General features: G+C 39.3%; 1 protein-coding gene across 5 annotated transcripts in view; it reads left to right on the top strand.

Annotated features, from left to right (window-relative positions):
• The window catches only part of ppfibp2a (PPFIA binding protein 2a), a 56157-nt gene that overhangs the window by 11892 nt on the left and 21283 nt on the right, over nucleotides 1-22982 (top strand). For 2 of the 5 annotated variants that reach the window (XM_082182919.1, XM_082182917.1), the window contains exons 2-6: nucleotides 12676-12762; nucleotides 13573-13686; nucleotides 15941-16072; nucleotides 19641-19796; nucleotides 20818-20901. In XM_082182919.1, coding sequence (XP_082039045.1) covers nucleotides 12676-12762; nucleotides 13573-13686; nucleotides 15941-16072; nucleotides 19641-19796; nucleotides 20818-20901 — 573 coding nt within the window. Of the gene's footprint in view, nucleotides 1-12675; nucleotides 12763-13288; nucleotides 13339-13572; nucleotides 13687-15940; nucleotides 16073-19640; nucleotides 19797-20817; nucleotides 20911-22982 lie in introns of those variants that run through there. The other 3 variants (XM_082182918.1, XM_082182916.1, XM_082182920.1) reach the window with 2 other exon arrangements.

The raw sequence follows: 22982 nt of genomic DNA on the forward strand, positions 1-22982 counted from the left end.
TGGTTTTATGGCTTAATTTTATGGATGTGTTTTCAAACAGCTATTTTTTCGTTCTGTATTTTTTTTTTACTGGATATTTGCAGTCAGATTGAAGATGAAGAAGAAATTCGGAACTTAAAATGTAGTTTTCTAAAATTCAAAACGTGGAAAATTCAGATTGTACAGAAAGCAGGTCACAGGGAAAAGTAAAGGATCTCAGAAAAGTCGAACGGAGCATTTTGGCTGCACTGCAGTAGTTTTCTGCAGCAAACATGGTGGTGGTTCGAGAATCCGTGTAGGGCCTATCATTCGTTCAGTCGTTTATTGATTTAATATTAAGAGTAGAAAAATTTGAGAACGGCTTGAATATTAGATTTCTAATATTCTAACTAGTCCTCCGCTACTGCAGTTGCACGGATTCTTAACAACACGTTTATTGCAACTAGCCTACGGTTTATTAATCTGTGGCCACGATTTGTTAAACCGAGGGAACAGTTTAAGTATTTGTGAGTATAATATAGGCTATGTGACTTGTGGTGTTATCTCGACAATGTATGCTGTATGCATCACGGTAGTCATTGTCATTTTCGGGTGTGACATATCTCTACAAAATGCAACTCTCATGAATTGAATTAATTAATTACATAAAATCATTATCCAGAAGTTAGAAATAGGCCTATAGCTTACTGTATATCAGCAGTTGATGCTGTGGTTTTGCGACATATTTTTCTCATGAGATAGCCATGGGTATGCATTTTAATTTTTCTGCTTTGAGTCTTATAAATTACCCAAAAAATATTTTTAGTGCGAAAAAAATTAATTAAAATAATGATCATTAATGTGTATTTGACTCGGAAGATGGCTTAAACAACATGCACTGCTGGATGACAGATTTAAACAAATATTACACTGTAGAGCACGCAGACGTTGGTATCGCGCATCTTATTTTGTTCACAAGGACAGCATTCAAAGATCTGCCTCTGCTTAAAAACACTGATTGAACCAACTCCGCTGAGAACGAAGCTTGTCTGTTGTAGTCCATACTACGGTGGCCGAGAGGTGCAAAACAAATCACAATTACAAAAACAAAATAACAATTCAAAAAACAAAATAACAATTCAGAAAACAAAATAACAATTCAGAAAACACAACGACAATTTAGAAAACAAAATAACAATTCAGAAAACAAAATAAAATTCAGAAAACAAAACAACAATTCAGAAAACACAACGACAATTCATACAAAAGGGAAAAGGTAGGTATATTTTGAGAATGACATCCTTATCGCTGAATGGACGAGACACCTGTCAATCAAGCCAGAACCGGAATCAAGCGATCCTGGAAGTACCCTTACTGGTACGAAATGTCGAAAAATGAAATAAAAGAGAGTGCTGCAGTGATGGCTTCTTTGTTGGTGTATTTACTCAGAATGAAGCAACGGGAATATGCATATAACAAAAACTCAAAACACTTTTTTTTTTTTACAGTAATGACTCGTTGTAGACATAAGTGACTTTAAACATTCCATCACACTAGAGGGAAAAATATGATCAACAAGCTATTTAACACTCTCTCTGTGCAGTTCTCATGCTCTAGCCCCAAAATGACGTGTGGCATTTACAGCTGATAGTAACACTCTAATCTCGTGCTTTTTACAAACACAATAAGTCTGAAACAACATCATGTACTCTCATACACTCAAATAACATCGACATAATGACCATTCATAATGAATAGCGGGCTATCGCGCTAATCGCGAAACACTCATGCTAACCATGTACTCAGGCATACTAAACTCATAACACACTATTAATATAGTAAATAGTATGTGGTATGTCGCCAGCATGTCCACAATCACGGCACAGAATGTCCTTCTTCAAAGTAACGTTTAATGTGTTCCATTTTCGCCACACTGTCTATGATTTTCGCATAGCAAAACAAAGTTGATCACAAATTTCTTGATTGACGGGTGTCTCGTCCAATCAGTGATAAGTATGCCATCCATCTTCTTCCGCTTATCCGGGGCCGGGTCGCGGGGGCAGCAGTCTAAGCAGAGATGCCCAGACTTCCCTCTCCCTAGACACTTCCTCCAGCTCTTCCGGGGGGACACCGAGGCGTTCCCAGGCCAGCCGGGAGACATAGTCTCTCCAGCGTGTCCTAGTTCTTCCCCGGGGTCTCCTCCCAGTGGGACGTGCCCGGAACACCTTCCCGGGAAGGCGTCCAGGAGGCATCCGGAACAGATGCCCGAGCCACCTCAGCTGACCCCTCTCGATGTGGAGGAGCAGCGGCTCTACTCTGAGCTCCTCCCGAGTGACCGAGCTTCTCACCCTATCTCTAAGGGATCGCCCAGCCACCCTGCGGAGAAAGCTCATTTCGGCCGCCTGTATCCGGGATCTTGTCCTTTCGGTCATGACCCAAAGCTCATGACCATAGGTGAGAGTAGGAACGTAGATTGACCGGTAAATCGAGAGCTTCGCCTTGCGGCTAAGCTCTTTCTTCACCACAACAGACCGGTACATCGACCGCATTACTGCAGAAGCTGCACCGATCCATCTGTCCATCTCCCGTTCCATCCTTCCCTCACTCGTGAACAAAACCCCAAGATACTTAAACTCCTCCACTTGAGGCAGGAACTCTCCATCAACCTGAAGTGGGCAAGCCACCCTTTTCCGACTGAGGACCATGGCCTCGGATTTGGAGGTGCTGATTCTCATCCCAGCCGCTTCACACTCGGCTGCAAACCGTCCCAGTGCATGCTGAAGGTCCTGGTCTGATGAGGCCAACACGACAACATCATCCGCAAAGAGCAGAGATGAAATCGTGTCGTCACCAAACCTGACACCCTCCGGCCCCTGGCTGCGCCTAGAAATTCTGTTCATAAAAATTATGAACAGAACCGGTGACAAAGGGCAGCCCTGCCGGAGTCCAACATGCACCGGGAACAAGTCTGACTTACTGCCGGCAATGCGAACCAAGCTCCTGCTTCGGTCGTACAGGGACCGGACAGCCCTTAGCAAAGGACCCCGGACCCCATACTCCCGGAGCACCCTCCACAGGTCGCCGCGAGGGACACAGTCGAATGCCTTCTCCAAATCCACAAAGCACATGTGGATTGGTTGGGCAAACTCCCATGAACCCTCCAGCAACCTGTAGAGGGTATAGAGCTGGTCCAGTGTTCCACGGCCCGGACGAAAACCACACTGTTCCTCCTGAATCCGAGGTTCTACTATCGGCCGTATTCTCCTCTCCAGTACCCTGGCATAGACTTTCCCAGGGAGGGTGATAAGTATGTCATTCTCAAAATATACCTACCTTTTCCGTTTTGTATGAATTGTCGTTGTGTTTTCTGAATTGTCGTTGTGTTTTCTGAATTGTCATTGTGTTTTCTGAATTGTTGTTTTGTTTTCTGAATTGTTATTTTGTTTTCTAAATTGTCGTTGTGTTTTCTGAATTGTTATTTTGTTTTTTGAATTGTTATTTTGTTTTTTGAATTGTGATTTGTTTTGCACCTCTCGGCCACCATACCATACCCCCGGTTTCACAGAGAAGGCTTAAGCTAGTCCCAGACTAAAATGCATGTTTTAACCCTTTCAGTTTAAAATATTCTGGCTGACCCCCCAGCGTGTATTTTTCAAGGCGACCGTTTTTTAGAACGTGTCACTTTATGGTTTCCATGGTGACGCGTCATTGCTTGTCACGTGACAAACCACAGCAGCAACAGCGCTGAATTAATGATGATCTGCTTTTTTACGTCATTTTTCCTTTTTTATTAAAAATATTCACAAATTTGTTATCTATGGTTATCTATATCTATCTTTGTCAAATATATGCAAGTGGAAGTGTCTTGTTGTTTAAACACCTTTATAACGATCGCGTTAGTTGAGCTGTATGCGCAATGGGCGCCGCTGTGTTAGTTTGTGAGAAGTTCAGAGAATCGGATCTGTTGGATTTACAACACGTGAATTCATCCACTTCTCCCGAAGTACATAAAAGTAAGTGGCTGGTCAAATGGGAGAAGAATAGAGTAAACTTTAAAGTTACTTACACAATGCGTATCTGATATGAATAAAACGTGTCTAATTATAATTATTATTGCCTCTTCCATATCAGTGTGTATTTTACAAACTCTACATTATTTTATTTTTTTAGTACTTATGTGAATTTATATGTCTGAAACCAAAAATAAACATTATGTGGTTGAAAACACTGAAAAGGTGTGATATATGACAGCTCTGACCGCGCCTGTCTCTGGCTCAGTGCCAGCCAACGCGAAAGCACATTTGAATTTAGCAGTTGATCACGTGATGCACTGACCGTTCTAATCACACCGGTGTGATCGCATGCTCCAGGGACCAGCCTAGACTGATCACACCGGTGTGATCAGAGCCGGCCCTAGACCTTTGGGGGTCCTAAGCAAAATTTGGTTGGAGGCCCCTTTGACCGTTTTAAGTAAGACCTAAAGAGAAGCAATGACTACCTTATAACTATACTGTACATATTATATCTACTGTGTTTGATGTCTAACAGGAAAATTATGATACCACTGAGCTGAAAGGCAGTGCAAGACCGAACACACACTGATGAACTTGCTGAATAAAAAGACTGATAAAGTAATTTTCACTGACCATCAAAGAAACATTTTTAATTGACACCAGAGTTTAAGAGGCACAAACTACAGCATATAACTTAAATGAAATAGAGCAAATAGAATAACATTTATATAAAATATTATACAAAATAATAAATAGAACATTTAAATGTTTGAATTTTTCAAATAAACAAAATTAACAATAACATCTAAAACACCACAAACAAGATAAATAGTAACAATAATAAGAATAAGGTAACATTTCAATAGAACTATTAAAATCCAAACTTGTGTATTTATGTGCGCGCACACGCATGCATGGTCTCCTTGGGAAAAAGTAATTCGCTAAAAATAAAAAAATGTAATTACAGTAAGAGAGTGCAATAAGGTGCCAATACTTGACTTATAAGTAGGCTATTAACCATGTATTATTGACTAAATATAATCATAAGTTTACAATGATGCAGATCATATGTGATTTTCAAAAAAGACATTTGTGGGAAATGCCCCTCTGAAGTTCTTCAAATCTGTGATGCTATGCATCCATTTACTCATTCCTCAGAATTGTTCTCTTCTTGCCTTCCTGGATGCAAAGTCATTTATAACCTCATCATATGAGATCTGGCTGCCTATCTGGTGATTGATGCTAATCATTGCCATTCCGCTCAGGCGTTCCTGACACATGGAGGACCTCAGGAAGGTTTGTATGAGTTTAAGCTTAGAGAAGCTTCTCTCTGCAGTTGCCACTGTCACTGGAAGAGTGCAGGCTATCCTCAGCGCTACCCAAAGATTTGGGTATAACTCACACAGCCCCCTTTCATGTGAATAAGTAGCTCCAACGCTGTCGTGACTTCTTTGGGAAGCTCTGGAAGGCTCTACATCTGGGCACGTTGCTCTTTGAGTAACTCTTCATCCAGTTTGTGAAAGTTCAGGAGCACTCCGAATTTATCTTTTACTTCCCCCATTGACTTGAATCGGTCCTCCAAAGACAGGATGCTACAGTCCACCACAACATTGAAAAATCCTGTTTCCAGTCTCTTCATTGCAGTGATCAATACCTCGTCAGCTGCCTCATAGGTAAAGTGCTTCTTTGTACTTCGCAGCCTCTTCTCTTTCAGCACTGCCTCAACATTAATGTTTTCACAGAGCTCTTTTGCAGTGGTCTGAGCATCTACAAACCCAGCTGCCCTGTAGGTCTGTAGAGATGCTTTGGTTTTATTTATGAGACTTACTGCTATGTCCAGCTGCATGTTGATGGACTGAAGGAGTTTGCTAACTGTGTTAATTTTTGATGGAATGTCATACCAGACAACTGTGCAGATCTGGAACCTAAATTATCCAATTTCTTCTGCAAGGGACTGGGCATCAATTCTAATCATAGGGTCATTTGTCTTTTCCCTCACCTCAAGCAAAGCTTCCCTGACTTTGACGGTGTGGTAGCGTAAAGGCTCAATGCTGTTAATTCGGCTCTCCCACCTTGTTTCACTCCAGGCCTTGACAGTGAGGTCCACATGATCTTTTAAGATGGCCCACCTCTGGGACGCAGCTGCAAATAAGGTGTACAATTTCTGCACCACTCCGAAGAAGTTAGTAGCATCCACTGACCCCTTGGCTGAATCTGCCACCATCAGATTTAATGTGTGGGCTGCACAAGGTAGAGAGCTCGAGGATTCTTCTTAAACAGCCTGGCCTGTGTCCCTTTATTTCGGCCTTTCATGTTGGCACCATTGACATAAGATTGTCCTCTGCAGTACTCAAAGGGGATGTTCAGCTCCTCTAGCCTTCTTAGAATCAGTGTGGATAAACCGAGTCCAGTTGATTCATGGGCTAACAGGAACCCCAGGAAGTGCTCTCTGATTTCTGGTGTGTTTTTTAGGTCGACTGTACGGATCACAACCGACGGCTGACAACTGGAGTGCAGTCCAAAATCAGGGAAAAATACTTTGACACCTTGATTTGAACCACAATTGTACGGAGAATGGTGTCACTGATGCAAGCGATAAGCTCATTTTGTATTGTTTTCCCTAAGTATGTTGTGTGATTCGCTCCACTGCCAATGCGTCGTACATGCTCTTTTAAAACAGGATCAAACTTCGCTAGTAATTCCACCTCTTTTAGGAAGTTACCATTATTGTTGACATGTAACGTATCAACAGATCCTCTAAGACCCATGTTCCTCTCTGCTAGAGATTGTATGATTGACACAAGCCTAATGAGGACCTCCACCTGTTTCTCTCTGCCTCTAATGGTGCGTTCACACCGGATGCGAATAGCGCGTCAGGCGCGAGTGATTTCAATGTTAAGTCAATGCAAAGATGCGTTACGCGCATAAAAAATTCCTGCGGCGCGAATGAGGCAGACGCGAATACGCCTCATTCGTGCGTCAAGTTCGCACGAATGGCGCGAATTGAGCGTCTGGCGCATTAAGCGCGAATGATTTTATGTAGTGCTTTTTGTGCATTCCGCTTGGTGTGGTTTGACGCGAATTCGCGTCTGCCGCCCGAGTTGAAAAATCTGAAATTCTGCGTCAATTCGCGCCGCGTTAACCAATCAGGAGCCTGCTTGCTGCTGTCACGTGGTGAAGTGACAGTTTATAATGTTATTTTATGTTTGGCCTCAATAAATTATTTTGTAATATGACTAAAATGCTTGGTGTGGTTCTAATGCACAACAAAGCAAATCTTTCACATATCACAATTTCAATATATGAGAGATACTCATTTTGTATTGAATGCTATTTATTCCATATCTAATCTAGATTATATGAAACATTATTATTCTAATGTAAAGACAAACACAATTTAGTGTATAAAAACAAAAAAAACAAAAAAATCACAGGACAGATTTCACTTTTGGAGGCTGGCTCCATTTATTATCAAAACAAAAATAAATGACAGATTAGGTGGGTGCGGGCAAGGGTGAACCTCGCGCCGGGCTGTAGAGCGCGGGCTCTTCAGGCAGCGACCACTCGAGGCCGAGGCCTTATACGGCCTACGCTGTCCTCGTCAGCGTCCTCACCGTTAGGTCCACCAAACCTAGCTCCTGGAGCAAATTGTGAAACTCCTGAAACCCTCCGGAGGGTCTGGTGGACCCGAGTACAGCGACGATGTCTCCTACGCAGCTGTTTCTGCTCTCCAGAGCATATACGAGCGGTGACTCTCTCGATTAATGCTAATGCTAATGCTCGATAAACATCTAAAAAAGATGGCCGCCAACGGGTTTCGAAACTTTCGCCTCCGGATTTCGCCTCTGACGCGTGTAAATTTCGCTTCAACTTTTGTTTTTACGCGCAAATTAACACAAAGTGGTCAAGCATATAACTAGACGCGGCAGGCACACATTTGATGCGCTATTCGCGTCCGGTGTGAACGCACAGTAAGAGGGACAATTCAGTCTGATCTATTGTCTCCCCTTTTCGTAGACTGACTTCTTGCTCCTCCCAAGACAGCACATTTTTTGCATGATCTGGGCTGTTTTCATGTTGCTTAAGTGCCAATATTGATCCAGTCTTGTTGACCATCTGTACTGAGCTTTGTTGATTTTTTTTAGTAGACAGCATTACTTTTCTGTGAATATGTTAACCAGCTTCTCCTAACCTTTTCACCATTTGTGTGAGATCGAAACATGAAATGATAGTGAAATCTTCTATTGTCTGATTGTCTTTTTGGAAATGTGAAGTGGTGGTCAACATGTGCTGGTCCTCTGCTCACCAGATCAATGCGTACTTTGTCATTAATGACTGTTGGCCAGTCAGCTGGATCCAATTGAGGAGTAGAAAGAGAGCTAGGTGTGGTGTAAGGCATGTGGGTACTGCTCTCCACTTCAACAGGAGAGAGACCTATGGGGAAGATTAACACAAAAAAATCTTAATTTTAGTAAGTTGACATATGTTGGATGTTAGTTTTCCTAGCGGTGAATAATTGTTAATTTATTGTTGATGTAGGACTAATCTTACCAGCATTGTCAGCTTCTTGGGTGACACCGGAGCTGGAGGTAGGGGTGGATGGACCTGCTAAAAAAATAAATAAAGATAATGTAATTAACTGACTGAACTGAAATGACCCTTGTCCCTAGCATCAAACCTGGAGAATCTTAAAATGCAATCTGCCATCTTCTTTTAAAAAGTTACTTTAAATAAAATGTATTTTCAACATTAGCAGCTTTGGAGGAAACTCCATCATGTTGCTCAATAATCAGTCCTTAAAAACAGCTATTACATGCTCCGCTCATGACAGATTTCATTTATGAGCAAAGGACAGGACACTACAACAAGTGGGAAATGTATCTATCTCTACAGGTTAAACTAAAACACCGAAATTACCAGCATTGTCAGCTTCTTGGGTGATATGACTGTGTTGTGAACCAGGAATAGAAGTGGTTGATGGAGCTGCAATGAAATAAAGAAAATAATTATACACAAAGTTAGACTTAATTTTTAAAATGCAGAAGTTTATCATTTTACAGCCACTTTATACTCACCAACAGCTGGAGCTTTGCTTACTGGCAGCATATACTTTAAAGGTGGTATCAGTGATTTCAACGCCAAAAATATTTTTATCACATTGATCTAATCTTTCCTAACGATCCGCTAGCTGCCCACCCCATAAGCATGCCGACAAAAAAACGCATCTCTGTAGGCAGCCTAGGCTCTGAGATCTGCACACAAAAACAATTGGTTTAGCCAAACACTCAAAACCAAAACAAATAGTGTTCCAACCAATCACCGACAGGGGGAGGGTGCTGTGAGGTTTTGTGCTCGTGCACGGCTGCACGCGAAGTCAGAGCTGAAGAAAAAGCTGGCTCAAAACCTCACAACACCCTCCCCCTGTCAGTGATTGGTTGGAACACTATTTGTTTTGGTTTTGAGTGTTTGGCTAAACCATTTGTTTTTGTGTGCAGATCTCAGAGCCTAGGCTGCCTACAGAGACGCGTTTTTTTGACGGCATGCTTATGGGGCGGGCAGCTAGCGGATCGTTAGGAAAGATTAGATGAATGTGATAAAAATATTTTTGGGCCTGAAATCACTGATACCACCTTTAATAGTGCTCCTGGAAAGGGGACATAAGGAGTAAATTAATGTTAGCCCTTTAGTGTAGAAGCCAAACTGGGTTTATATTGTTCTGTTAAATGCTTTAACATCACAGCAAATGGTATAATACTAAACCAATTTTATGCAGCATGTTATTAGCATGTAAACAACTGTAGCATAACGAAAGTTAATACAAGCACAATTTAGGCTAATGTTAATATAAGACTTTTAGTGCAGATTATCCATACAGGTATCGGAAAATTAAGCATACAGGCTTACGTACCTTTATCTTCTTGCTTCTTCTCTTCTACCAGCCTCTTCTTTTGTCGTTTTTCATGGCCAGAAAGATATTTTCGTTTCTTGTCAGACATCGTCGGAGTCACTGACTGACTAACACTGACCAGGTGACAACGAGTGACATCATAGGGTCAGTCAGGGTCAAGACTTGCGGGGAGCTCGCCATAATAAAGAACTAAATAAATAACAACTGTGCTTATCATGATGCCTGATAAAGAGCGCTGTAGGCCCATTTCTTTTTATTTATTTATTTTATGTTAATTTTGATGTATGATGTGTTTTTTTTTCAAAAGCACGTTTATAAAAGCTACTTGGATGTCCTAATTGAACTAAGGCATAATCTTGGTTTATTCTAAGCCCTTTCTATGAAACCAGGCCATTGTGTTCCAGTTAATTGTTCACCACTCTACAGGCAGCACCAACCTCGTAAGTTGATGACTGGTTAATTGGCAGCAAAGGGAATTCGAGCCACAGAAAGTCGGGTTGGACGAGCCCTCCGGACAATACATCGACCATACCATGAAATGCGCAAATAAAATGCAGAAATCAAATTTCGCATTGTTGTAAAACGGAATAGACGCAAAAGTACACGGACCTACACGGATTCTCTTGAACCACCATGTTTACGGCAGAAAACTACTGCAGCCAAAATGCTCCGTTCGACTTTTTTGAGATCCTCTACTCTTCCCTGTGGATGACCTCTGTGACCAACTTTCTGTACGATCTGAATTTTCTACGTTTTGAATTTTAGAAAATTTTATTTGAAGTTCTTCATCTTGAAAACTTGAATCTGAATTCTTAGACTGCAAATATCCAGTTTTAAAAAATACAGAACAAAAAACTAGCTGTTTGAAAATACATTTCTATAAAATTCAGCCATAAAAACATTTCAATTCGTTAAATTTCAAATGTTCAATATTCGTTTAAAGTCAATATTAGATTACACTTGTCAATAATTCAAATTTACACAATTCAAATCATTTTGTCATAAGCTCCACACTCGTCTGAATCGTTATAAACAGTTCGCGTCTTGCATCAGCGCTGATCCACAGTTTTCTAAAGTTACTCACTTTTGGACATGCCTGACAGTCCCTCCGACACCAATATCCCAGAGTATATGTTACTACTCCAAACTAAACATTCATTATTACACTAAACATTTTCTGGAACAGCTTATTTCATTTCTGAACGTAAACTTTTGTCAAGGTTTTATGGTGCAAAGTAAATTGTTTATAATGTGTTAATCAAAACAGAAATGCTTCGACTTTTTAGTTTTGTCCACTGTGTATTCAGATTGCAGCAGTTCTCAGCTCAGCGCACTTACACATACAGATACAGCAGTTCTCGAATCATCAGTAGCCTACAGAACGGAGAACTGTTTCTTTCGGACACCTTCAATACGGAGAACGATGAGCTGGAGATACTGAGCATGCGTGATAGCACCGTCTCTGAACCAAACGTTCTTTCGGCCAACTGATGCTAATGCTGATACTGTGAAATCGTCTTCAACACACCTTACTACAAATAAACGGCCACTGAAGACAAAAAAAAGCGGATGACGTACATTGCAGACACCCTCTTATACTCACAGGTGTTCAGTTAATGACATCATAGACTGTCGTCGGCCAATTAAAATGGTTATGTTTGCACAAATGCTTACGAAACCTGTCTCGCTGATGGTGTGTCCCATAGCATCAATCCAAGACGCAGTGTCTTGTTCCACTCCAAAAGGGAACCAAGATCCTCAGACTTTCAGAAAAAAACTCCAGGTACTCAAGGTAAAATCACAGAACTACCTACTCTGGTTTAACTTCACAATACAGACAAGTGGAGTGACATAAACAGTGACTTTTACCAGTGTTGTTAAATATCAGGAATCTTGGAACAGAATCAGATTAGAAGACAGTAGTATAATTGCTTAAACTAAGTCACTTTTCTGCCCTGTATAATGCATTATATTTTTTACAGTTTTTTTTGTTTGTTTTGTTACCTTTATACTCCTAAATTGCAAACATGCACTTTATTTAATTACATTTTGTGAACATGCATACAACACACATTTAATAAAACATCAGAACAACCATTCAAGTTTTCTCTGGCATAATGCAGAGCATTCATTGTGTTTCACATTGTGGCATAGATCAGAAATTCAAACTTAAATCTTTTTAGACAGTATTTCACACATCATTGACATATTCCAAGTCCCACAACATTACTGCATGGAGCTTGAGTACATAAACCTGATCAGAACAAATAAACCTCTTAAGAAATTCCTTTTTTAAACCGTAGGTGGGTTGGGTAATGTGAAGTTTTGCAAACTTGCTGTGACATATTCAATAGAAACTGAATCAGGATTGTGAAAAACTATAAAAGCCATTTACTGTTCACATCTGTAAAGGTAGCTGTGGCCTTCATGCTGCATAGTCAACCCGATCTCACGACAATTCGTACGAATTTTAGGATGTGGCTAATTTGTACAAATTCAGACGACCTCACTCGTACGAATTTGTACGATTTTTGCTAAACCGTACATATTTTACGAGTTGCCCAATTCATATGAATTCGTACGAATGACCTACCTCTGACCCCGCCCCTAAACATAACCATCACTGGGGTTTAGACAAATCTTACAAAGGTCGTACGAATTCGTACGAATCAGTCACATTTTACTCACTCGTACGAATTCATACAAATTGGTCATGAGATAGCGTTGGCACAGTTTAGGATTTCGCTTTCTTCTCTACTGATTGTAAACATAACTCTAAACACCTGTGAACTCCAGGTCAACGTGCAAGGCCCAGGCAATGCTGAGAGCTACCAGGAGCGTCTGTCTCGTCTAGAAGGGGATAAAGAGTCTCTTGTTTTACAGGTAAAACATAGGGCAGTCTGTTACAAATAATTTACTGATGTCCATCTAGACAGTATTGACGTTGCAACAAATAGTTTAGATATCAGTATTGTATGAAATTAAATGAAATTCAAAATTCAACATTATTCCTAAAACATTTTTGTATGTTTCGATAAAAATACTGTACATAATCAACACTGAGAGAAAAAGGTAAATCTTTTAGACATAATTGTGAATCATTTAATGACCACCCTTACGAAAAAAATAAGTATACTTCAAGTTCATTTTATTAAGTGTAGGCTACTTTAGTAAAGTTCAAGTACATTTTTAAGGATATTTTATGTAGTAAGTATTAATATCAATGTACTAAAAGTAAACTTGTAAGTATTCTGTTTCAATACTAAATATATTTTTTATAAATACATTCAGAAAAACCTGTTTAGTTGTTGGATAAAATAACTGAAGCCATTGTACTACAAGTGTACAAAAAACACTTGGGGAAAAAAAGCCAGTACACTCGTGGTGTTTCATGGGAACAGACAAGGCTTTACGGATTAGTCCTGTTCTGGCTTGTTGGGTTTTTGACAGTAGTGCAGAGTAGGTGCTTGCCCTGCATATTCCTGATCAACTGGGTTGACGAGAATACGCTAAATGGCTTTAATTTGTTTGAAAATCTGTATGATACAATATTTTTTATTTAGTATGACTCTGAACACAGTAATGAGTAGACTGAAATTGATGTTTTTCTCATAGACCTGAAAACAACTTTAGTAGGACAATGGACAAAGATGATGTACCTCAAATGAACAAACTTTTAAACTTGTTTCTCAGGTGAGTGTTTTGACGGATCAGGTGGAGGCTCAGGGACAGAAGATCAGAGACCTAGAGAATTATCTTGGGGAATATCAGCACAAACTCAACTCCACTGAGCAGATGCTTCAACAGGTATTGGTAATTTTTATTAAAATAGAAGATTATTTTAATTTGCATATTTTTATTAGAAATAATTTCAAACACTTAAGAATTGTTGTGAATCCATCACAAGCTCTCAGAGAGATTTTTTTGTCTACATGAAAATATTATTTGACATCATTACATTACAAAGCAGTATTATCACTTATTAAATTGAATTATATATATATATATATATATATATATATATATATATATATATATATATATATATATATATATATATATTGGTTATAGACCTATATAGGTCTATATAGTAATAAATTCATTAGTCATTAGTACTTTCCACCAGCACTTTTACTATATTTAAATAAAAAAAATTAACTGGCCCATACTTTTATAACAGCCTCTTTGTCAAGTCTGCATTTAACTGTGTCAGATTTACAAAGCTAACAATACTGATATGCACTGTGCAAAATGCGAAGATCACCCTTTTACACATTTACTCTACATCATTAGTTCTGCTGTTTATGACTAACCCTGCTTACATTGCTTCACCCTGACTGGGCAGGCCAAGTTTCTTAATAGGCTTGGTGGATGTTCAAATGAACAGTCATGCATTAATCAGATTGGGTGCTCTGGTTTCTTAGTTGATTTGTCACTTTTTTATTCTATTTGCAGGGAGCCGAGCCATATCTAGAGATCAAAATAGCATTAAGACTTAGACTAAGGATTCTTCCTAGATTTGTGATTCAGAAAATATAAAAAATATAGTTGCTCTAGATTTTCCCTTTAAACTGCTTTTATTTTAATATATTCTAATATCTTTTCTAAGGCACCAGCTTACATTAATAGAATAATCTGCACCTGATGTGCCCGAAAAGGAACTTTGGCATCTGTTAGGACATTCTTGGGTGGGATTCCAGGAATCTGGTTACCACATCACCTTGGCAACCCAAATATTAAAGTGGTGGCAGTATTCCAAGGCCTGGGTTGATTTGGGAATTTTAACAAGCTTGGGAATTAGTTGACAACTGTAGTATTGTGTAGAGTGTAGTGTGAAAATATGTGAGAAGTGAGAAAAGTGTTCTTAAAGCTTTGATGTTTTAGTAGACCTGCTAGAGCCGTTCCTGTTAGAGCCATTAGGACCATTTATAAATATATACTCTTTCAAGGCATGGTGAGACTTCTGTACCTATCCATACCATTTTCAAAGACTAAATTCACATTCCTCTGCTTCCAAATCTAATTTTACTTGTAAGCTAATTGCATATTTCTGTTTAACTCGCCTTTGCTTTGAAAGCTCTATTGCTGATTAAATCTCCAGCCTTCAGATTGGAAGTTTTTTAGGGCATGTGCCTGTGGTCATTGAGGTTTTGGCCTTCAAAGGCAAATCCAATTCCAGTGACAGGGGCCTAATATTTTCCATATGCTGTCTTTGAAAGTCTCAAAGCTCACGTAAAACCCCTCAGCACAAGCTACCGACATTTTAAACAGGTTTTTTGGGCTTCTGTATTGTTAAATATATTCCTGTTCAGTGTCTGAGTTTAACCATCGAGATCAAAGAAGGCAAGATGCTGCTTTTATGTTTTACACCAGGGGTGCTCAAACTTTTATACCAAGAGTTCAGATCAACCACTTATTCAGTTGACTTGCATTAAAACAAATCCGCCAATCGATTGAAATCAGGGCTGTAGCTGCTGGTGGCACGCAGGCATTCAGGTGATCATCAGTTAGGATTGATCTGAATTTGGATTTGATTGTCTTCATATGGGAAATAGGCTACTTTTTCACAGTTAATTTACCCAATTTCAGTTCAGCCTTTCATGTCAAATGCACACTTTCTGATGTTGAAATATCTTATCAAAATATCTGTAAAATATTTTTCATTTTGTCTTTAATTCAGTGTTTGAGACAACAGTCTGTTCAGTCACTTCATTTCAACACCTTTTCTGTTTACTATGCTCAAATGTAATGTACTTTTCCCTCCACGATCAGAGCACTTCAACTCTCTCTCTCTCTACCTCTCTCTCTCTCTCTCTCTCTCTCTCTCTCTCTCTCTCTCTACCTCTCTCTCTCTCACTCACTCATGTGTCAGTCCCTGCAAGAGAAGTAGATAAATTTAGCCCGCATAACCTGTGTATATTTAGCCATTGTGGAACAGCAAAGTACAGAGATTTTGAACGGACTTTATGCCTTCTTCAGTGGACGGTTTCTTAGTTTCACTTATTTGTGTGTAAGTTATATATGTATATTTACAAGTATGTGTGTGTGTGGACTCTAATAGGAACTTCTGGGCAGGAGTTCTCAAGAGTCACAGAAGCTGGGGTTGATGGAGGAAGTCTCCTATCTAAAACTAAAACTGGGGAACATGGAGGACAAACACATCAACATTGCTGAGAGACAACATAAAGCTGAGGTACAACTCTGATGAAATTTAAGAAGAACCATATAATATTCAGATTGCACACAAAGTAGATTAAAAGATGCAGATTGAAGACTAAACATAGTCTGGTTATAATGTAAACATTATCATTGCCATTTCACAGCAATTTTCAGTCACTGAAGTAAGACTCATGGTCTCATGGACCCAAGCCTTCTTCTTCAGACTAAAAACCATGCATCTGTGCTATATAGAACTCAAATTCTGCAGAATTTTTGCCACCGAAATGGATATTTCAATGCTCAGTGCTGATACTGATCTAGAGAGCAGGGGGTAATCAGCGGTAATGATGCTATTTTCATTTTTAAAATTGCTATAATGAAATGATGTGATCTAATTTCATGCACAAGAACAATACCACTACTGTTAAGGTGGGGGCCAAATTTTAGTCTATCAATACTTATAAGAACTGTAGGTGTAAGTTATTTCAAACGCTACATTGGAAGCTGGTTTGTGTTCAAATCGTGATTACCCACACAGTATATCCTGGAAAAGACATTTAGTCTATCAATACATATACTGTAAGAACTGTAGGTGTGTAAAAATATGTGAAAAAGCAAAGTGAATCCCATCTAGACAACACTGTTTGTATTAAAACTGTGAAGTGTTTTGAATCAGAATATTGCAAACAAAGTCTTATAAACTGTACTGTGTGTTGTTCAGGGAAAAATTTTAAGTGTTACTTAAGTGTTAAAACTGCTGGCACAAAAGCGGTGGTTTGAAATGAGTGCTTGTAAGATAGTGTTTGGGCTTATGTCAACAAATGTGTCTTTTAATTTACTGTGTGCTATTTTCATGTAATTACTATGAACTGTGGTATATAACTGGTTGATTTAAAATATACCTTCCCTCTGGCATTACGATGTGCTGGCATGAGCTGTATGTGTTTGTGCGGTTGTGTACCTTTCATTTAAACATGGGCTGTATTCATCACAAGCAGAACAAATTTCTGTGTAATTAACTAGAGTGGTATCGAAGCTGAGTCTAACCGACAAATAGCCAGAATGTTTTTAGCATGGGTAGAGTGTTAGGAATGACCTCAATGTGACGTCTGACAACTGCTTGGCTTCATACAGTGAAAGAATGGAACCAATCCGCCCGTGATCATTCCAGTAGCATGCCATTCTCTCTCTCTCTATCTCTCTCTCACACAAGGTCTCGGTCTTCTACCTGCTATAGATAGGCCAGTTTACCATCTAGTTTATCACACTGTTGGTGTCCAATGGCGTCTCACATGAAAGTTCTTTCATCCACGTGCTGGACACATTAACTATTAACTACAACTATGACGACTATTAACTTTTATTAGAACACAGCTCCCTTTGGTGTGAAATATGTTACAGGAAGCTAGGTTTGACAATTGAAAATCTTGAATTTGATTAACTTTATTGCTGTCTTTGCTTTTGAAATCTACAGTTATTTTTGTCACTGCTTTTGGTGCCTGACATACTAAACTTTGTTATTTTTTTAGGTCATTAAGCTATTATGGTTCACACAGGAAAGCCAAGTTCCTCAGCTAATGACAGCTTTATGAATTAAATTATGAGTTAACTTGATATGTTTTTAAAGATTAGTACCCAGACGATGAAGTTATTTCAAACGCTACATTAGAAGCTGGTTTGTGTTCAAATCATGATTACCCACACAGTATATCCTGGAAAAGACATTTATTCACTTGGCTCTTTAACAAAGGCTCTTATATTTGAGACCTTGGCTTGTGTGAAATGGATGGGTGAGAAATGTACTCGTCTAAAGAAGTTGATTTCAGAAAGCCCAGGCTGATGGGAGCAGACAGCATGTTTTCTCATTGTGGTTTGTTTTAAAAGTAGATGTGCTGTTGAATAATGTTCTCGAATGTCCTGAAATGTTCCACCCTAACCATGCGAGTGACTTGGAAACGCAGAAAGAAACAAACAACAATTTGTAAAAAGCTGACATGGTCTTGTGATTACACTTAACTTTTTGGTAAGGTACTCACCTTATAATAAATAATAATAATAAATAATAATAATAATAATAATAATATTTAAAATGTGCTTGTAAAAATACTAACCAGTTTTTGTTTTTATGGGACATTAAGAGACATTTATGTAACATATTATTTTAAACTAGAATGTTACTTCTGTCAGATTCCTCTTGCAATAGTTTGAGGAGTTAATCTAACACACACTAGAAATAGATGCTGTAGATTTACATGGTGTACATAGACACATCTATTATCTTAAAGGGGTCATATAATGCCATTTTTGTACAAGCTAATATGATTCTTTAGGGTCTAAATTAAAAGTTTGTAATATACTTTAATTAAAAATTCTCATTAGTATTGTAAGAAAACACTCATTTTACCTGGTCAAAAACAGCTCTGTTTTCAGCACGCCGTTTTAAGAGCATGTGTCTTTAAATGATAATGAGCTTTGCTCACCCCGCCCCTCTGTTCTGTGCGTACACCGTTTGAAATAATAACACAATAACCATAACGCGGTGTTCATTATAAACGTGGGATTATAAATTATATCGAGAACGTTGTACATAGAAAACATGCCGTAATGTACCCTGAGTGTAAAAATAGCCGCATTCATCGTGAAGCATGCTAGCGATTTGCAAAGATTAATATTAATATAAATATTAATATAAAGGTTAATAAAACGTCACACTCGTTTCTTCTTCTGGAGGTGCAGCAGGAACACGAATAGTTGGTACCGATCCTTTTTTCAGGAGCAGCTTCTTAGCAAAACCAACTTTATACTGACCCTCGAGCAGTCTGGTGTGTGAAATGATTCGCGCAAACATGAAAGCATTGACTTTGATCGTGGGGAATATTCCCTTCGAAAACAATACTCAGCCACTGCGTCTTCAGATTTAGGAACATCAAAATGACTGCTGTGTTCCTTATTACACACAAGAACAGAACACCACAATCGCTTAGACGCCATTCTGCTCATAGACAGTGCTCCAGCGTGTCAACGATGACGCGCGGACTATGATGACAGACAGCTCGCTTACGAGCGAGGGCGGGTCTGTGTTGAAACGCTGCTGTCAATCACTAGGTCGAACGGCTTGATCTGAGAGGGGGGAAAACATATAAGGAGATTTTTAAAAAAAACACTGGATGGATTATTATTTTATGATGGTTGTGTACAGGCACTGCCAACACACATTTCAGTACAATCAACTTAAAGTGCATGTACCAATATATGACCCCTTTTAAATAATCTCATATTTGGACTAGACCTAGTGCTTGTAATACTACTGAACTGTGTCTATGTATAATGACACTGAATGATAGATAATCACAATCTCATGTTGCTATGCATGATTGCTAATGGCTTGGAAAAAACAAGGACTCTAGGAAAGGATATATTAGGACTTAAATCAAGCTAAGATGACGGGAGATTTTAAAATCTAGTTGATCAAGTAACCTGCAGAGCACAGATAGGAAGGAAACCACTCCATGTCTGCTTCCCATAATCCATTCTTTCCACTCTCTCTTACCTTATTTCATTTGGTTCTTCCTCTCTTTACTATCCCAACCCCTCTCTGACAGAGCGTAGTGAATCTGATTAGCGAGCTTCAGGAGCAGATGTGTAGGATTCGGCAAGATATCTCTAGTAAGATCCCAGAGAAGCCAGCGGAGATGGTCCCAGAGGAAGGTTGTGGCAGTGACCCAGTGCAAGCCTTTCTGACTGAGCCAAAGCCAGTGGTAGGTCTGAGATCTGGACATTTAGACAAACTCAAACACCGTGGAACTGTGGAATAAGTGTAGGCACCCCTTGTATCTCATAGTCTGTGATTGCTGCCAATATATTGTGTGTGCTTATGAATTAGAGTTAGAAATGTATTGTATAAAAGGGATGCCATTTTTTTTGTTTATGTATTGTTATTGATTAACAATGTTTATTTTAGTATGAGCTTTAATAATGCTCATCATTGACCACACACTTTTACTAGGCCTTGTGTTTTTCCATTTATTTTCTCCTTAGGCATCTTAGGTTTGTATATGATATTTAGAATGCAATGTTTTTCAAATGCTGCATTTTTTTGCACTTAAACTTCTTTGTGTTTTATCTTCTAACCCTAAAAAATACCATGCCACCTATAGCATTAGTGGTAGCTAATATAATCTAGCTAGCCTGCAAAAACTATCCTGCTGGCTGCCGTTCCTATTGCCATGGAAATGGTGACTTCTACAGCAGCATATAACGTTACTTAAGAAGTTCTGGCAGGACTGGGATGGTTGTTAGAATGTGACTTTTGACCTGACAGTTGTAGTTTTGGGGATGTAGTTATGTTCAAATTGCTAGAAAAAATATTTCATATTGTTTAACCCTTACAGAAGGGAGCCCAGTGCTTTTCCTGGAGATGTACCTTCCTGAAATGTTCAGCTCTCTCCAACACTCCTGTAATTAAACACACCTGAACCAGCTAATTAAGACAAGTGTATTAGACCAGGGTTGAACCACAAATCTGCAGAAAGGTAGCCCTCCGAGAACAGGGTTTCTGCCTAAATTTACCTTGGCAACCACAATGCATTACAATAATGTATCACAACTCTGGTATCAATGGTATTTCTGCAGAAAGCATTTTTACCACGGCACATTTTTGTCAGAATAATTAGACCATTCAGTGGGGGGATTTTGAAATGAAATACATTGTAATATTTGCTGAAATGTTATTTTTTTTATATATACTGTATATATATATATATTATTTTGTGCAATAAGAACTTGCTCCAGGAGCTCAAGATGCTCAAACATCGAGTTGATGAGCTGGAACAAGAGAAGATGCAGTATGAGCAGAAACTCAAGGTGACACAGGTACTGCCACACAAATATGACTCATATGTTTTGTGTCCTGTTTGAGGAACAGGCCCAAATGTAAGTTGTTATTCACTGACAATCTTCCAATGTAGCTCTGAAATCTAATTTGTACTTCCATATATTCAAACTTGTGATCAAAAGACAAATGAGCTGCAGCAGATTGTCAATTAATAATGACTTAAAGGGATAGTTCACTTTGAAATTAATTTTTGGTGTGTTTTAGCTTACCTCAAGGGCATCCAAGATGTAGGTGTCTTTTTTTCCGCAGTAGTTTCAATTTTTATATTTTTAGGTCAAACCGTTCTTGTCTGTCAGTCATATAATGCAGGTCTATGGTCATTATCTCAAAACACAAGCACAGAGTCCAAATTAAAACAATTCCCCGTCGTCCAAATTAAACAATTCCCCATCGTAAGTACACATTGATGGCCTAAGACACGAAACGAGCGGTTTGTGTGAGAAAACGAACAGTATTTATATCGTTTTTACCACTTATACACAGCCATGTCCGAGTGATCTGATCTGACGTGTGCGCAGACTGGTGCATAGATATATACACACTAGATCTCGCCTTGTCTACGGCAGTTCATTGGAACGAATGTCTTTAAGGCGACATCTAGTGTATATATCTATGCACCAGTCTGCGTACACGTCAGAGCAGATCACTTCGACATGGCTGCGTATAAGAGGTAAAAACGATATAAATACTGTTCGTTTTCTCACACAAACCGCTCGTTTCGTGTCTTAGGCTATCAATGTGTACTTACGATGGGGAATTGTTTAATTTGGACGACGGGGAATTGTTTTAATTTGGACTCTGTGCTTGTGTTTTGAGATAATGACCATAGACCTGCATTATATGACTGACAGACAAGAACGGTTTGACCTAAAAATATCAAAATTGAAACTACTGCGGAAAAAAAGACACCTACATCTTGGATGCCTTTGAGGTAAGCTAAAACATACCAAAAATTAATTTCAAAGTGAACTATCCCTTTAAATTTTGTTTTATTAACAGTATCACATAAACCTGTCATATTGATGGTTGCTAAATACTGAATGGATGTTGATATTGTAACAACCTCGTTCTGTTTTGGCTTAATTTTCATTCGGTTCCCATTGCTGTTTTCCCTGAGTTCCCAGTCAGTCACTACAGGCCCTATTTTAACGATCTGAAACGCAAGTATCAAACGCGAAACGCAAGTAACTTTGTGGGCGGATCTCGGGCGCTGTTGCTATTATACCAGCGGGATACATTACTCTTGTGCCCGACACAAATCTAAAATGGGTTGGTCTGAAGTAGCTACATTACTCATAGGTGTGGTTTGGGCGTAACATGAAATAAACCAATCAAAGCATCATCTCACATTCCCTTTAAGAGCAGGCACGCTTGTTCCATGGCGAATTGCTATTATAACGGCGGATTTGCCAGGAGCACACCAGGAGCGGTTCACAGCCGAGGAGACCGACGTTCTCGTCAGGGTCGTAAAAGACAGAGAAGTGACATTGTATGGGGCTGAGAGAAACCCACCCAAATTAGCTTTGGTTAAACAGGCGTATAATAAATTTGGTAAATGTGTAAGCTAGAATAATGGCTATTTTCTCACATCTTCATGGACACCACGATGATTTCCCTCATGTGGAACACACCTCCTCTTTTTGCTGAACCACCCCCGGGAGTGCAAGTTCATTCCCTAATTTACCGACGTGCGTCTGTCGAGGGAAAAGTCTGCTGTGCGTCGGATGCAAAATAGGAATGATACATGCGTCGCTGTACAAAGTCAATTGCGCTGGGTGCAAAATAGGGCCCTACGAGTTAATTCAGTGCCTGACAAATTAGTATCGCGCCTGAGAGCCCTATCACCTTCGATTTTTAACAGACACAACCAATGGACATTGGTGAGTAAGATTTGCATCGCAAACCACGCCCCATGCTGTGGGTATGGCGTGCAGAGACACTCAGTAAGCTTTTGCTTCAGAGCCGAGCATTTCTGCACTGATTCAGCTCTGCTTTCATCTATGAGTGGTCTTCAGAACCCGGAAGAGTTTCCTGTGTTTTGGTGCATCAG

This window comes from Leuciscus leuciscus (genome assembly GCF_965113295.1).
Source record: "Leuciscus leuciscus genome assembly, chromosome: 10".
NCBI lineage: Eukaryota > Metazoa > Chordata > Actinopteri > Cypriniformes > Leuciscidae > Leuciscus > Leuciscus leuciscus.